General features: G+C 41.5%; 1 protein-coding gene across 1 annotated transcript; it reads left to right on the forward strand.

Annotated features, from left to right (window-relative positions):
* The first annotated feature begins 3,257 nt into the window (after positions 1 to 3,257).
* LOC148911376 (uncharacterized) lies at positions 3,258 to 5,692 on the forward strand. Its single transcript, XM_089029595.1, has one exon. It carries the CDS (start codon positions 3,398 to 3,400, stop codon positions 4,979 to 4,981), a length of 1,584 nt encoding a protein of 527 aa, XP_088885721.1. The 5' UTR covers positions 3,258 to 3,397; the 3' UTR covers positions 4,982 to 5,692.
* The last annotated feature ends 7,084 nt before the right edge of the window (positions 5,693 to 12,776 follow it).

Here is a 12,776-nt window from a genome sequence, read left to right on the forward strand (position 1 = left end):
AACCCATGGGCGTTGTGAACGCAGTCTTGTGCTGATCATCAGGATGGACTTCAACTTGATTGTAGGCTGATGCCAGATCTACGGTGGAAAAGTACTTTGCGCCACGCAGTGCCTCCAGTGATTCCTCTATCCTTGGAAGGGGGTACTGATCACGCTTGGTTTTCTGGTTCAGCTTCCGGTAGTCGACGCACATCCTCAAGGCTCCAGACTTCTTTCGTACAAGCACTATTGGGGAGGCATAGTTACTCTCACTTGGACATATCACTCCTTTTTCTAGCAAGTCTTGTAGATGCTGTTGCACCTCCTGGTATTGGTTTGGAGGAATCCTTCTGTAACGCTCTGTGACAGGCACATCATCGTCTGTGTAGATGCGATGATATGTTGTCTTTGTACAGCCAAGGTCCTCCTTACATGAAGCAAACACCTCTTCATTTCTTTCGAACATCTGGAGAGCTTTCTCCCTCTGAAGTTCCGTCCCGGGGAAATGTTCCAGGGTAATCCCGTGAGGGGGTGTCTGTATCCTTTGCCAACGTACTTTGCCCACAGCTTCCCGTTGGGGTGGCATCTGAGGGTCAGCACTAAGGTTACAGCACACTGTCACCATGTTATTCTCGTGTAGGAACTCCAACTGCTCTCCTCTCTTGACCATCTCTCCCTCTCGCACAATTCCAATCCGCGTCCTCGGCTTTAGCCATATGTCCTTTGCCGTCTGGTTGGCAACTCTGACATAGTAACACGTCTTGGTACTATCCACGAGAGTACTGGCCACGGTGAGGTTTCCTTCTACTGGTACACCAAGGGGTTCGATCACAGCATCAGTGCCCCATGATGGGCCTGTGACCAAGATATCAGATTCTGTGAAAGCAGGGACCCAGACTTTGTCTGAGCCGGCTACTTTCACGAACCCAGTTTTACGTTTACTCTTCTTCTCTTCATCTTGCAGGATCTGTTGGTATTGGGGCACCTGCCCAAGAACGTTGGTTCCCAGTAGGCCAGGTACCCTCCTCTGCATTACTGTAGTGGCTGCTGTGTTCTTCGTGATGAAGATGCCGCACCCAGGGACCACCACTCCTCCGATCTCTACTGTAGCGACGATATATCCAATGTAAGGGATGTCCAAACCGTTAGCTCCTCGCAGCTGCAGTAATCTTGTTTCAGGGTGTAGGTCTCCAAGGGTTGGCTGTAGCTTTTCCCTGTAGAACGACTCGGTGATGAGGGTAACCATGGAGCCCGTATCCACTAAGCTTTTCACAGGTACTCCGCCAATCCTCGCCACCACTGTGGGACTTGTCCCGACAAACTTTTCGTTCTGAAAAAGAGAATTAGAGCCACTACAGTTCCTCTCCACGGCGTGGCTCACTGCCGTGGAGAGCTGGAGTTTGACTCCTTCTGTGGTGCTGCTGGTGCCTTGTCTTTCAGGGGCTTTGGGCAGTTCGGCCGAAGATGTCCAAGCTCGTGGCAGTTGTAACATCTCCTCGGACCACGTGGGGGACCTCGTGGTGGTGATGGGCTTGCTAACTTCATGGTAAGTTGGGTTAGCAGCTTCTGCTGCTCATCCAGCAATTTTTGTTGCTGCATGAGCCTCTCCACCAGGGCCTTCTGTCCTGCTGTAAGCTCTTGGATGGCATTTACTTGGTTGCTCTCCACCAACACCTCCTTGGCCGCTGCATGGCGATGTGCTCCTCTATCTGTGTCTTCCGAGCTACGATAGGCCTCTTGCCTCACCTCGTTGAAGGTCTTCTCGGGATGTTCTCTGATATAGCGCTTGAGATCCCTGCGCAACAGGTTGTCACGCAAGTTCTCAACGAATGTGTCTCTGAGGTTCTGGTCCTTGTTTTCCAGGGCTCCTACGTGTACTCTGGTTATGTGCTCCGCCATTGACATCAGGGCATGGGCAAAGTCCTGGATGGGCTCCCTGTCACCTTGTTTTCTGGCGAAAAACCTCTGGAGAAGCTGGGTCTTGGTGAGCTTCTCCCCGAAGACGTCTCTTAGAATCCTGAAGAAGCCATCCGGGTCTGTCCAGTCATCCACAGGCCTTAGTCGAACTTCATCTCGAGCCGCACCTTCTAAGCTATGGTACAGGAAATCCACCGCCTCTTGACCAGTTAACTTCTGGGCAGCCACAGACCTCTGTGCATCCGCTATCCAGTCTTCAAGCACTTTGTCGTCTCTGCCACCAGCATACTTTCTCAGCTTCTTCTCCCTTGGCACTGTCACTTTTACCACTGGTGCAGGAACAGGTTGGGCAGGGGGTCCTCCTTCAGCCTGCATGCCATCCAGCTGTGCCTTGAGTGCAGCCAATTGCTCTGTGAGTGCAGCCACAGCTTCTTCTGCCATGATTTCAGTCTCGTTCCCGTTGGTAAATAATCAGTAACTACTAATGTCAACTTTCTTGCAATCCCGCTTCTGACACCAAAAATGTAACCGGCGGCAAGGCGCTCAGCTATGGATCAGATTGCAAGTGGTTTTGACAAAAGAATTTATTGAAAAATTCACACAACTTTACAATACACAAAAAAAAAAACGGGAACGAGATTACAGGATATCTCTAATGAAAACAAGAAAAATATTTACAATGAGATAAAATAAATTTGTAGCTTATCTAAATAGCTAAAAAGTTATGAATAAAATACAGTTTTGCTAGATATAACTAGAAACGGAAATACGTAAATTACGTCACAGGTAATTTGAATATTGCATACTGATTAGCAGTGTTTACAATACGCGAGTGAAAATTACTAGGTTGCAAAGTTTAATGTACAAGTCGGTAAACCGTTTAAAATGAACTAAACCAATGGAAAAAGCAATAGGAAAAATTGACTAGAGGTTAACTATGGCTTTAGGTAAGTATTTTAACCTTTGTTTATGACAAACTAAGAATTACACGGTTTACTGAACACGCGGTCGCGACAATGACCTTGAGTGTAGAGTTTAAGTAGCGAACAAATTAAAGGTTGGAAAGAAAAGGTCTTTTATCCCGCAGTTAAGGCTATTTATCGTAGTAAAAAGGTTAAACAAGCGAGTAAGGCGGTAGCGATCCTATAGTAAACGTTTTAAAGAGTTTAAAAGACAAGATACACTCAGCGTGATTACTAAATTACTACTGCGTGAATAACTTTGTACTAAATTACGCGCTAATGCGACTAGCATTACAACAACATGAAACGAATGCTTAACAAATATATAAATAATCTAAGCTATAAAATATAACGACCAGTTAACGATATTAACATAGATTTGTCCTAAATCTATCCTAGGTATTCTCGGTTTTCACCCACGTGACTTGGTGCATGACAACGGTTGCTAACCGCCATATTGGTGCACAACATAGTGTAAACAAAAGAGATTCATCACAATCGAGCGACTAAAAGTCAATATTTTCAGCACATTTTCTATAATGGTTCTTTGTTTAATGGTAAATTGTCATACCAGGAGTGTTCGTGATAAGGGAATTTCCCTCTTTCGTGTTCCATCGGTTAGAAAAAGTCAAGGAGAGGAGGCAGAAGAGCTGTCGATTGAACGACGTAGAAAGTGGTTGGCCGCCATTAGTAGGGTTGGGTTATCCGAAGAAATCATCAACAGTGGGAGAATTTGCAGCCGTCACTTCGTTTCTGGAAAACCTGCTGCCAATTGGGATAAGTTTAACGTCGATTGGGTGCCTACATTAAATTTGGGACACAACAAAACAGTAGTAAGTGAGAAAAACTCTGATCTTCAAGCCGCGCGAAGTGAACGTGCAAAAGTGAGAAGGAAGAGACAACAGGAAAGAGCATTGTTCGAGTCAGCTGCAAAGGTAGCGAAACTGGATGAAGAAGGCGCTACAATCGACAATATTTCTTTTGACTCTCCTTCTTTAACTGAGGAAATCAGCCAGATCGCAAATGACCTTCAATCAGCGAGTGATAAATCAAAGTTGCACTGCCAAGATGGCGATTTATTGGACGGGATTACTTCGAAGCTGGAGGAACTTTGTAAGATCACTGACTCTAGCACACAAACAAACGAAGTTAATCCAGAAATGACCGAGTCAAGCACACAAACTGAGGAGTTAGATTATATGTTTTCTCAGCCAAAGAAAGCCCCTTTCGATCGCGAAGATATGCTGGAAGATGGGAAGGTACTATTTTACACTGGATTGCCTTCAGCTACTATTTTACAAGCTGTATATGAACATGTAGCCCCTCATGTGGCAAGAAAGTCGTTGAGCTTAACGAAGTTCCAGGAACTTGTCATGGTCTTGATGAAACTCCGACTTAATGTGCCATACTTGGATCTTGCATACCGTTTTGAAGTGTCTGCACCAACTGTCTCCAGGATATTTTTTACCTGGATAACAATCATGGACATACGACTCTCTCAACTAATATATTGGCCTGAGCGGGATGAACTATGGAGAACAATGCCTCAATGCTTCGAGTTTTCGTTTGGAAAGAAGACAACAGTGATTATTGATTGTTTTGAGGTCTTCATAGAAAGGCCTACCAACCTGCTGGCAAGAGCCCAGACCTTCAGCTCCTACAAACACCACAACACTGTAAAGGTATTAATTGGAATCACTCCACAAGGCACCATTTCCTTTGTATCAAAGGCCTGGGGTGGCAGAACATCTGATAAGCTCCTCACTGAAAACTGTGGTATTTTAAATAAACTTGTGCCTGGTGATCTAGTAATGGCCGACAGGGGATTTACAGTTCATGAAAGTGTGGCATTCAAGAGAGCAGAGCTTGTTATACCAGCGTTTACTAAGGGGAAGAGCCAGCTGGACCCCATCGATGTTGAGAACACCCGAGGAATTGCAAATGTCAGAATTCATGTGGAGAGGGTAATCGGTTTGCTGAGGTGCAAGTACACAATTCTGAAAGGGACACTGAGCACTGACTTTCTCATGAGCAATAAGGAACAGGTACCAGTCATTGATATCATTTTAAGGGTGTGTTCTGGTCTTGTTAACCTTTGTCCACCAATCATTCCATTTGACTAGATTATAAACATACTAATTATTACCAAAATTTAAGAATTTGAATTTATTTATAAAGATAAAAATGAAATACCAGGATATTCTTGTATTCAAAATGTCATAATGTATTGGTGACACAAGAAATATTTTTCTGCTTTGTTCCTGTCAGAGTAGCTATTTTATTTTTGGACATTGCTGATGAAAACTAGTGTATCTTAATTGTTTATTATTAATTCTCAAATTTACTACTATTTTGTTGCATTTAAAGCACAATAGAATATAGTGGTCTTTTGTATCACCTATTTCAAAAAAACAGTTGTCACTGCCAAAGGCAATAGTCGATTCGAAGGTGTAATATATGAAAATAAACGCAAATAATCAAAGCCTTTAAAGTTCTTTCAGGCTACAAACAACACTGGATATCTCAAAACTCATTAAAAAAAAACAAAAAAAAAACAAGTGATTGTTGGAACTATGAATAACCTATCACCTTTCTCCTTTAGCGATGACAACCTTTCTTAAATGAAATAGGTGTATAGATATGTTTTTGTGTAATGAATATTCTAGTGGATCGAAACCAACTGTTATTTGCTAAATAGCTACTATGATTATTAACAACTTTGTATTTCTTTCATGGTATTAATGCATTTGCTCTTCTAAAACAACATTACTGTTTCAAATAAAGAGTAGATGATGGCTAGTGAACACTAGCGTGTTCTAAACACATATTCTAAACTGATGGAAACATTGTAATTTTACCAATTTCCAAACACTGAGCCAGATGTGGGCGCATTTTGGGTATGTCAAATGTAAAGTCTCGTGGGCTGAAACCATAAACCAGACACGTAGCAAATGCTATGGCAAAGATTCCACAGTCACTCCCATTCAGTTGTTGCTGGACTGTTACATTTTCTATGCCTACATAGCTGTCTGCCATTAAACTCTCTACCTGTTCTTCAACCTCTTTGGCAATGATATCATGGTAGAGACTATCATAAAGGTTGACCATGCCTGGTCTACATCCAATAGAGCTTATACAGACCCAGTGCATATGTCCTGTATGTAATATTTGAACAAATTCTGAAGTGACAACATCAAAGTTCCTAATGGGGCCAAGGGTTGTTTTTTGAAAGCTCTCTATCAGAGGATTGACTTTCTGTAGATGTACTTGTGCTTTCTGAATTATTGTACAGTCCAGCCATCCAGTAGGTGAATTAATGATGTCAAAATGACTGTCATTGAGGCTACCAAGGGAAGCCCTCTTGTCTAAAACCCCTTTAGTCACTTGTGTTATTTTGACATCCGATTCATCATCACTGGAATCAATAATTGATGAATAACTAGTAGATACAGCACTAGCATTATTACCAATGATTGTACTTTCCTTTTTGTCCAATTTAGCTGCTTGCATTTGTGGAATACTGTTTTCACATTTTAATTGGCTTGTTGATGCAGCACTAACAGTGTTGGCTTTTGAAGAAGAAGAACAAGTGGTAGGACCAATAGAACTAGATGCAGTTACTTTGGCTGCTTGAGACACCTTGCAATTGCTGCACACCCACGTAGTTTGACTATTGTTAGGCATTCTTTTATAGTCCAGACACTGGAGATGGAAAAACTTTCCATTTTGGCAATTTTCACTGTGACATTTGAGAAGCCTTTCATTCATCATTGGTGATGAGCCACATACACAAATACTGTCCAGTTTCAAAGCTTGATCATTATGTGTGCACTTAGTAGAACTTGGCTTTGATGCTTTTCTTGGCTTTTTGCATTGAAATTCTGCTAGCAAGCGGCAGTTAGGACAGTACCAAACATCAGGGACTGAATCTGATAAATGCAAACATGTCTGGTGAAATTCCTTTATTAGGCACTTTGGGTTACTGCAGTGAATAGTTCTTCCTTGAGAAGGCATTCCACAGTAACAAATACCAGAGGACTTGTTTGCTGGTTTTATTTCAGGTAAGTGCTGTTTTCTTGTATACCATCGAGCAAGAATCTCAGGTAGTATGCATGTCTGCCATACTTTTGTAACTTTGGGAACGATAGCTTCCCAGTGACTTGTTTCTGGGAGAATTCTTTCAATGAAGACTTGAGGTTTGTTTTCGCTGAATGCACACACGACAAAGTCACAAAATTGGCGACCAGTTATAGACAATTGTTGCTGCACTTGGTAATAATACTGGTGCTTTCTCTTTAGTCGAAATATTCCATTCACTTTCTCTAGGCAAGAACTTTTCTTAAGCACATAACTTTCAAAGTCCCAGTTTTCAATAATGTAAGGGCACTTTACTTCTCCACACCCATCACCACAACAGGAGCAGGAACAGAGGAAATCAGGTGTTGCATGCATCCAGGGATGTTGCTTATCAATGAAAACTCCACACTTTATCAGTACAAAATCTTTGTGGTTTGCAGACATGAGATGGTTGTAAGTCTCTATGGCTTTGCCTTCATTTTTGATTCCATGATTGATTGCTTTAGATTGCACACTAAACAACTGTGGATAGCAAATGTTTTTAATAAGTGAGATAGATGGTTGGTCAGGATTTGTATTGGCAACAGAATAACTCATTGAAGCCCCAACACGACCAGCTCTATGTTTAAAAAACGCAGTTCCTTTTGATTGATCCCTTGTTTCCTGTTCTATTAATTCTATCTCGGAATCAGAAAGAGATAGTTCGACTTTGCAGCACTTTTGTAACAGCTCTGGGTAGTTCAGCTTCAGATTCTCATGATTGTAAAGGGATGGTATCGTTAGAACACGCCGACTTTTTAGTACAAATTGATCAGCATAAGGAGCCACTAGAGAAAGAATGACAGGCTTTTTTTGGCTCTCATTTAGTTTTGCAAAGAAGGTTTTCATATCCGTTTCTGTAGGGGTGACATTTGGGACGGACTTCGTTTTCCCTACCGGAGTGCTAGTCGAAGGTTGTACACCATCAATTTTAACGTCTAATTCATCTTTCAACTTTCGAGCTGATTTAAAATTGATGTCTTCAACTTGAGCGTACGGTACTTCGTTTACGTAAGTTGGGAGTAGCCACGTACATTTCACTTCTGTGCAGGCCAACTTTCCATGTATACGATTCCACGCCTCAATATAGAACAGTACGCTCCCTACATGAGAGCAGCACTCTGCTAGACCTGCTTTGCAACCAAGGCAGTGGGCAGATATTATCGTTCCTTCTCCATTAGCGATAATCCAAATTGGTATTGGCGGTTCATTCATTCGCTGCGAATGACGAACTTTTCCTAACACCACGAACTTATTTCCAATGGCTTTTCCTTGAACGCTCGTTATGAAGCCCGATACCATTTGGTTGTAACTCTCTAGACTCTTGAAAGCCTTGAACTGCCTTAAAGTATAGAAGCTGGTTTCCAGCACAAGATAAGAGAGAAGATCGGTGGCTTCGATCGGTGGCAGACATTCTGCATCTAACTTCTCGCCTTGTAAACACGCGGGGTCGACTCCAATACCTTCGATTTCTTTTAAATATCTCGTTCGAATGTGATTTTCAAGCTTTTTGGCGTATTCAGATAAGACAATTGAAGAGGTATCTTCAATTCTTTTCTGTTCTTGGGTTTCGTTTTTTGAAATATCGACGAGTAAATCCTCGGACATCGCATAATTCGAATCAAAACATAAGCGCACGTGTGTGATTTGACATATGCTAATGAGCTTCCTGTGCACCAATATGGCGGACACTAAGTTTTAATCCGCTCGTGACGTCACGTGAAAACCGAGAATAAGTGTAAAAGGCTTCAAAGATTCATACCTTTACATCGTAGAGAATTCCTTGTCTTGATATGTGCAACGTCTTCAAGAACTTTTACTACACTGATTTAAGCTTAGTTTGGGCCTACTTTTATGGGAAAACCTGCATTCTTAAGACCTTACACATCCTACGCAATGTTGCACGCCCTAGGCGCAAACAGGATGTCCCAAACACGAACTTACGTAAACAAGCGCCAAACCTAGGCATGACTCACTGTAATGTAATTACGTACGGAAATTATTTCTTGCTTACGCATTTTCCACGCAAACAGTTAACTAAAGAATTACATTCCTATGTGTACACGAGGCATTCCTAATTAAAAATATAGATTTATGACTAAATAATTACTGTCCGAAATAGTGTCTTTTGACTCTGTCACACTAATAATTTATATGGGTGGGGGATGTCTCAAAGTTTGCCTCGTGAACACTTTGGGTGGCTATCAGAGCAGGAAATTGAGCATTTAGATGTAAGAAATATTAGTGATGATGGAGAGGAAGGATACATTTTAGAAGTGGACCTCGAATACCCCAGTGAGCTTCATGACCTTCATAACGACTATCCTCTTGCCCCCGAGCAAATGAAAGTGTCAACCGATATGCTTTCCCCATATTCACAACAACTTTTCCATGAACTAAAAATGAAGTGTCACACCTCCGTCAACAAACTAGTTCCTAACCTGAATAACAAATCACAATATGTTTTACACTATAGAAATTTGAAGCAGTACCTTTCTCTGGGGATGAAATTAGTGAATGTTCACAAGGTTTTAGGATTTCGCCAAACGCCTTGGTTGAAACCATACATCGACTTCAATACGACAAAGAGGAAGCATGCCATCAATGAATTTGAAAAAGATTTTTTTAAGCTTATGAATAATTCAATTTTTGGCAAAACAATGGAAAATTTACGCAAAAGGGTCAATGTGAAGCTGGTGAATTCCCCCAAGAAATTACAGAAGCTCACAGCCTCGCCCCTGTTTGATTCCTTTCGCATTTTTAATAACGACCTGGCGGCTGTGAATATGAAAAAACCCTCCCTCTTTTTAAATCGTCCCATCTATGTGGGATTCAGTATTTTGGATCTATCTAAGGTGTTAATGTATGACTTTCACTACGATTTTATCAAGAGAAAGTATGGAAACAAAGCAACCCTTTGTTTCACAGACACGGACAGTTTACTGTATGACATTAAGACGGAGGATGTTTATGCGGATATGGGGAAGGCTATCGATTTGTTCGACACTTCAGAATACGCTCCAGACCACCCCTTGCACACCACACGAAATAAAAAAGTGCTTGGTAAGATGAAGGACGAAACTCACGGGGTTCCCATCAAAGAATTTGTGGGTCTACGGTCTAAAATGTATTCTTTTCTCTATAACAAGGCCAGACAAACCGTTGAAAAGAAAACCGCCAAAGGTATTTCTAAAAATGTAACGAAACGAGATATAAGACATGCGCATTACAGAGAATGCTTGTTTACTAGAAAACGCTTTATGGCAAACATGAATAGAATACAGAGCTTTAAACACGAGCTCTATACTGTCAATTTGAACAAAATTGGGTTAAGCCCCTACGATGATAAACGATATATCTTGGACAATGGTATAAGTACATTAGCATATGGTCACGCAAGCATAGCATTGAATAAAATAGAATGAGCTTATGTACAAGCATACGTAGAAGTAAATGTGCGAATTTATGATTAATATATTTATTTATAAATATTTGGGATATTTTAAAATAATAATCAAAAAAAATATGATTAAGAGGAGTAAAAAAAAAATAAGTTGAATAATTAAATCAAAAACATTTAAATAAAAAAATAAAAAAAAGAAAGAAAGAAAAGCATTGTATTATGTATGACCTTGTAAATTCTATGGTTTTATGATAATAAAAACTTTGAATGTACAAAAAGGATCTTATGTATATCTGACTGTTTTCATTCCCAAAGTGCTAAGTGTGAAAAGAGTGCCCCTACTGCCCCTCCCCAGACTTCCAAGAAGTGTTAGATGTGCTTTTCCCCCTTGATTCCGTAAAGTGCCCCTACTGCCCCTTCTGCCCCTCCCTTCTGTTCTAACTTGTATTCTTTATTGTAAGCGATTGATTTAAAGAGGGACGTTTTCGTGAAGTAATCATTTACCATGGTGAAGCGAAAACGAAAAGATTGTCCCATTCCTGGGTGTAGTAAAACCAATTTACTTCAACTCTCTAACCATTTAGCTAGTGTACATTTATTAAATTCTGATGAGCGAAAACCTTGGTTAGAACAAGCGAGAGTGATGAACATAAATCCCATACCACCAAAAGACGATTTAGTCGTCGACCAACTATCGCACAGCATGGATGTTCGATTTAAAAGTCCAACTTCATTAATCGTTTATGGTGCAACGTCTAGTGGGAAAACGAGTTGGACGGAAAAGCTGTTGCGCTGTGTAAATGACGTTTTTAACCAACCTATTCAAAAGATTGTTTATTGCTATGGAGAATTTCAACCTCGTTTTCTCAAAATGGATAACGAGATTCCCAACATTCAGTTTGTAGAGGGATTTCCAGAGGACATCTACAGCCTCTTTGATCAAACCCCAGGTTTGCTGGTCTTAGATGATTTAATGAACGAGAGCATGAAAAACGACGCCATGGTGGAGTTAATCACGCGCGGTTCACACCATCGACATATCAACACCATCACTTTGGTACAAAACCTGTTTCCTCGGGGAAATTTTCAAGGACTATTTCTCTCAATACTCACTACATTGTTGCTTTTAAAAATCCTCGTGACTCTCTTGGAGTTTCCACATTGGCAAAGCAAGCTTTTCCTGGCGAGGTTTCCCGAGTGATGGAGGCTTATGAGGATGCAACCAAACAGCCTTATGGGTATGTGTTGTTTGACCTCCATCCCACCACAGACAATGCATATCGACTTCGAACGTCTATTTTCCCAGGAGAGCAACAAGTGGCTTATGTCAAGCGTATATAATCCACCGCTATCCCAATGGTTATTCATTTGAGGATGTCTCGTCGACTAAGCGAGAACGCAGACTTGTTACGAGTACTGGCTAAATCCAACCCCAAACTAAGACGTGCTATTCTCAAGTGTTGTAATAAAGAATTGATCAAAGCTATCTGCGAAGTGACGCTGAACGTGTTGAAAGGCGTGGTTCCCATTAACGAACAACAGAAAAAGAAACTTAGACGTTACAAGAGAGTATTGCGCACCTTGGTGGATAAAAAAGTACCAGTCAAGGAAAAAAGAGAGCATTTGAATCAGACGGGAGGCAACTTTCTTCCATTCCTCGTACCGCCCGTGTTGTCTGTTCTGGCCAGTTTCCTATCGAAAAAACCATGAAACACAACAGGAAAATGTATTTAGTTCCCGAAGAAGTCATGGCTCTGGTGCAGCAGCGAAACATTATTCAGACGTCACCACTGGTGAAATCCATGAGTTCTCTCAACCAGCAAATGAACCAGTCGCTCACCGATGCAAAGCAGCCCGATGAAATAAAAATCAAGAACCACGAGCAGTTATTTCAACGCTACTTGGGTTTACAAGAGCAGAGAGAAAATCATATCCCTACAGTGAAACTGCAGTCAGAGACGACAGTACCACAGGGCAGTCCACCACCACAGGAATCCCAGCTACCACAAGAACCACAAGAACCCCAAGACCAACCACAACCAACACCCATCTCGGATTCCGAGATATTAGAAACCGTTCCGAAAAAGTTCAAAAGTCAAGCTGAAGGTTTGTTGCGTTGGATCAAAAAAACACCGGAAGCGGTTCAATGGAATGACAAAGGCGAGGTCTCATTGGAGGGTCAACCTCTGCAAGGATCCAGCATTTCAGATCTCATCAACAATTCCCTTAGAAAACGAAAAGGTTTTCAACCCCAAGGAAGAGATGCGTTTACAAAGATACTGGCAAACCTCAACACGCCCGAAGATTTTATAAGAAACGAAGACCGCCGACGACTGATGGGTCTCTTCAAGACTGGAGGAAGACTGCCCCCTAACACACCAGAGGATAGAATGGGCACT

This window comes from Actinia tenebrosa, unplaced genomic scaffold (assembly GCF_029948245.1).
Source record: "Actinia tenebrosa isolate PJP-AT-01 unplaced genomic scaffold, QUT_ActTen_1.0 PGA_scaffold14__42_contigs__length_11649687, whole genome shotgun sequence".
Lineage (NCBI taxonomy): Eukaryota > Metazoa > Cnidaria > Anthozoa > Actiniaria > Actiniidae > Actinia > Actinia tenebrosa.

What these genes read in the sequence shown, in the direction of transcription:
- LOC148911376 (XM_089029595.1), top strand. Translation starts at nt 3,398, where the DNA reads ATGGTTCTTTGTTTAATGGTAAATTGTCATACCAGGAGTGTTCGTGAT.